Source organism: Andrographis paniculata, unplaced genomic scaffold (assembly GCF_009805555.1).
Source record: "Andrographis paniculata isolate CXL003 unplaced genomic scaffold, ASM980555v1 Contig11END, whole genome shotgun sequence".
NCBI classification, from domain to species: domain Eukaryota; kingdom Viridiplantae; phylum Streptophyta; class Magnoliopsida; order Lamiales; family Acanthaceae; genus Andrographis; species Andrographis paniculata.
Genome location: NW_026137391.1, coordinates 1,252,914 through 1,257,953, shown reverse-complemented (window position 1 = coordinate 1,257,953; position 5,040 = coordinate 1,252,914). Strand labels below are relative to the sequence as shown.

Below are 5,040 nucleotides of genomic sequence, written 5' to 3'. Positions count from 1 at the left end.
GAATTATAATGTTTGGTTGCAATAACAACCCGATTTTAGGAGAAACAAATTCCCAAAACGAATAATATACGGAATATATATATATATATATTTGGCATCAAAATTATTATGGGCATGACTAGGCTGCTATTCGGTCAAGTCAGCCTCTGCTATAGGGATGATTAATATATATTTATACATAATCATATATTTATAATACAATATATATAATATTATAATTTAGTATATATTATCTTATAACACAATATAATATATGTATAAATATATATTGATCATCTTGTAACATATATATAATTCGGTCATATCACAACCAATTTTTATTGATATATATATATATAAGTGAAAATATAAGAGTGACTGCATTAATGGGTTTCTCCATGTCAGTTTTTTTTTTCAATTAAAAAATAAAAGCAAAAATGTTGAGAAACTAGCAACAATTCATTTTATTTTTTAAAGAATATTTTATTTTATAGTTGTATTTTTATATTTTTGTATTTTATATAAGATTATATTTTCCATAAAATAATATATACAAATATATTTTTATTTAAATTTTATTTTAAAAATAAATTAGATTGATATAAATATAAATATATATATATATATATTTTTATTGAGGTGAAGGAAAAACAAAGTTATTTGAAGAAAAAAAATGATATGGAGCTGCAAAGAATCTTTTCTTTTTTTTTTTTTTTTTAATGGATGGTCTACAAATGTAAGTTTGTTGGGCCAAAATGCACAGTCAGCAGCCCAATCCTGAAATTGGGCTGTAATTAATTGACAAATTCGGCCCACTATTATATCAATGTAGAAAACATAATACTCATTTTTCCCACTATATTTATGCCATTTGATTGGATATGAATTTTAAGAAAAATGTTGAATTTTTTTATAATAAAAAATAGTATTTTCTCCGTCACAATTAAATGTACTTTCTTTTTTATTTACTTTTTTCTGTTTTACTTCGAAATATTTATTTTATATTTTAGTAAAAATAATCATACATTAATAATATTAGATTTTACTTGAATTAAAAATATTTCACTTACACATACGACTACGGATAAAAATATCAAAATATTTTTTATGACAATAAAAAGAAAGAAATCATAAAATTAGATGCGATAAGAAATAGGAGTAATAAATAATACAAACAAAAGTGGAGTTATGCCAATAAGAAAAATATTTATATATATTGCTATATTTATTTTACCCTTTTGGATTTTGTGCAATTAATTTATTCATTTCTTAATTTTGTAAATATATTAGTCTCTACATATTAGTAAAACATCTTTACGTTTTATAAAAAAATAAAACTATACAATTTTTTTTTAATCATAGTTTCGAAGATATTTTAATTACTGCATTCTAAAATTATACTCCCTTCGTCTCAATAGAATTGTCCTTTTTTTTTTTATTTCTGTCCGTCCCAAAATAATTGTATTGTTTTCTTATTTAGTAATTGTGGTCTCAACTTTATAACAAAATTATTCTTAGTTTTCCAAACTACCCTTAATTATTACTCTAATATACTTACTCTAATATACTTTTTAAAATCATTAAAAAGGTAAAGGACGGAGAGAGTATGTAATATTACTAGGAGAGAGTATGTAATATTAGTAGTATCTTCTATAATCAACATAGAAAGTAATAATTCTCAAGCTCAAACTCAACGTGTCTATTTCTATAAATCAATCGAGTCAAATTGTTATCAAGTCAGATTGAATTTATCTCACGAGTACTCCGTCCCATAAGACGGGTTTCATTTTCTATTTTAGTATGTTCGAAAAATAAGAGTATCATTTTATAATTTAGTAATTGTACTACTTATTTAACATAATAAATATCCTTCTAATTTACAATATATTACACAAACGCCAACCACCTTTATATTACTATTATTTTTGTTTTTTTTACCACAATCCAATATAATACTAATATTAAAAAATTTACGTGAAAAAACACAAATATTACTCTCTATACGGGACAGAAAGAGTATGAAAATTGATAAATTTATTAATAATTTCAAACAAGACATCATTTTATATACACAAACAAGACAGAATTCATACGTCAAAGACTCAAAAGCATATAAGATGTTATACATTACAAATGACCTTGTTTTAAAATGCGACATATCATTAATTATGCAATAAAATATCGATCAAAACCAAAACCTAGCTCGGCTACATCTATCGAGCTTTCAATAAAAACCAACCACAATAACACGCCCCAAAGCCGGGTTAACGTTGCAAGATTCCTCGTACATCATTTCTAACTATATGTCGACACAAATGTCCATATCGTCATCCCAAACACTAACCATCCGAGGTCAAATCCCGAGCTCATCACGGCACCTATTACATGCAAGAAATAAATAAACAACATATTCTATGTAATAGACCTTAAGGACAATGTAATAACCTCACCATCACTATTAGTCTCATCGGCTACACTATCTCCGCTGGGATCACTATTGCTTGAGTTCGCGCCTCTGGTGAAATTAAGTCCGAGCCTTGCGCAATCAAGTCCCACCGAACCTAAAATCATCGAACATTTTTACATTATGGAGTAAACCTCTATCAACATCATTAAATACTCCCTTCGTCTCAGTCAAATGTATACATTTGTTTTATTGTAATAAATTTAAAAATAATAGTATTTTATTACTAAATAAAATATATAAAAATACTTTGACAAATTTACTTTTGTACTTTATGTTTAAGACAATAGTACTTATAATAATATGTTTTTAACTTATATAAAAGTTAAAAATTATTTTGATCCTACTATGAAAATACTATAAAAGCAAAAGTATCTAATTAGCCAAAATATTTTTAACTACAAAATATTTTTGTAGTTAAAATGGATCATTTAGTCATAAATTAATTTCATCGCTAAAAATAAACTATGTACTACAAAATTAATTTCGTCGTTAAAGTTTTTTTGCTATAAAATTCTATCTTGATAGCAAAAAGATTTTAGCTACATTTGACTAAAAAAATCATACATATTTTTATTGCTAAAACTCTTTTGTTAAAAATTTTAATTTTATGACAAAAGAGTTTTAGCTAGGATATCATATTTTTATAGTTATATCTCTTTTCTTAATTTTTATCGTAAAAAATTTATTTTTGTTACGAAATTCATATTTGTCGCCAAAGATATTTACTAATGTAGTAAATGTGACAATGACTTTCATCTCAAAAATATTTTTGCTATGAATTATTATCTTTTGCTAAATTTTTTTTTTTTTTGTAGTTAAACTTTCTTATAGTAAAATATTTTTACTGTAATAATATATATATATATATATTTGGATAGATCAAACAAAAATAACACACAAAAATACATACTCTGCAACAAAGAGAATATACATATATATATATATAGGCTTACAATCTTTGTAGCAAGGGAAGGCCGAGGAATTGAACAAATTGTGGTAGCCCTCGTCGCAAAGACAATCGTGCGTAAATGGAGATGTCGCGTTGCATGAGCCTCCACCTCCACAGTGTGCCCAAAAACATGCTGTAAGAATATATTGTCCAACATGTAAGGAAATAGAATTGTATGATCATTGGAAACTTGTAAATCTACCCATGTTATTTACGCACGGTCAAAAATATGGAAGTCGGGCTTTTTTCGACTGGCCGGAGTCGGAGCTGGAGCTGCATCATCACTACAGGTGTAGTTGAATGTGCCTTAGACATGAAGAGTCGATGTGTTAGAATCATTACAAAGAAAATTATGATTTTTAGATCTGATTTTAATCTCACACAAATTATTATTTTTTCTTCCTAAAAGATAAAAAATAAAAATAATTTCATTTAAAATATCACATTGAACATTTTTCCTGCACTAAGTACTCCTACGTTTTTGGTAATTTTTCAAAAATAAATAAATATGTAGTATATTCTTTTACCAGCTATCATATTACTATTTTTTACGATTCTCAAATTTTTTAAAATATTTAAAAAAATTTTATTTCAACAAAATTCTATTTATACCAAATTATTTGTTTGAAAGATTATGGGGAAGATTTACTATTCATATAACTTTTTTAAAAAATAATATTAAATCAAATATTTAATTTTTATTTTTTTATTACTATTTATTATTCAAATCGTAACTCAAAATCCAAATCTTCGAACAAACACACCCTTGATATATCAATATATCAATTTATTATACTAAAGCTTAGGGTTTATATAATCACAGCAACAAGCACACCATTAACAATCTTCTAGTTCTCTCACACTAAAGCTCAATACGTATATACATACACAAACATATATACATATATATATATATAGAGAGAGAGAGAGAGGGAACTGACAATTGGGGACGACGCAGGGGAGGAATGCGAAGAACTGCTCGTGACCAGCACGTGCCTGCCTCCATCCATCTTCACATTCGCAAATAAACCCAAAGCTACTGTTGTCTGATTTCAAGCACTTTCCCTTCCCACAAACACTGCTATTCTCTTCGCAACCATTTCCTGCCAATTTCCACAATTTCAAAATCAATAAAATTAATTAAATAAATAAAAATCACGCACACACACTGTCTGTTACAGACAACAAAGATCAAATCGAATCGAACCGAAGATAGGATGAATAAAAGGATCGAAGAAGTTCGCAGAAGCCGACCAAAACCACACCGCAACTGTAACTGCAAGAACCGCACCGCACCGAACCGCACCCATCTTCAGGCAGAGTGTTTCTTAGAAAATGTAATAAAAATAAATAAATAAATAAATAAAAACTGGGACACGCATTTTTTAACGTTGAAACTGTAAACGGAGTTATGGGAGCCGTTGGCAGTTGGGAGAGTAAGAGAATGTGGACAGTCCTCAGCCAACCGTAAGGCGCCACGTGTATGATAGTGGCCTTTCCGTAATTTGATGGTAGATTTTGGAAATCTTGATTTATTTATTAACACGCAAGTTATTAATTGCATATTCAGATTCGATTAGATTATAGATTAGATAAGTGTTGTTTTTTTTGTTCAATATTTAGGTTGTCCCTCTTTATGGGCTAT

The 5,040-nt window shown here is 27.3% G+C and overlaps 1 protein-coding gene across 1 annotated transcript; it reads right to left on the bottom strand.

The window, feature by feature from the left end:
- Positions 1-2,007: 2,007 nt before the first annotated feature.
- Positions 2,008-4,747, bottom strand: LOC127250038 (uncharacterized). Its single transcript, XM_051273189.1, has 6 exons — positions 4,603-4,747; positions 4,337-4,498; positions 3,615-3,701; positions 3,400-3,528; positions 2,430-2,540; positions 2,008-2,357 (listed from the first exon to the last, which is right to left on the bottom strand). The coding sequence occupies exons 1-6, from the start codon at positions 4,703-4,705 to the stop codon at positions 2,275-2,277; spliced, it is 675 nt and encodes a 224-aa protein (XP_051129146.1). The 5' UTR covers positions 4,706-4,747; the 3' UTR covers positions 2,008-2,274.
- Positions 4,748-5,040: the final 293 nt, after the last annotated feature.

Coding starts and splice junctions, on each gene's coding strand:
- LOC127250038 (XM_051273189.1), bottom strand. CDS start 4,705: ATGGGTGCGGTTCGGTGCGGTGCGGTTCTTGCAGTTACAGTTGCGGTG. Junction 4,499..4,602: donor TTTTATTCATCCTATCTTCG/GTTCGATTCGAT, acceptor GGAAATTGGCAG/GAAATGGTTGCGAAGAGAAT. Junction 2,541..3,399: donor CTTCCCTTGCTACAAAGATT/GTAAGCCTATAT, acceptor CGATGATTTTAG/GTTCGGTGGGACTTGATTGC.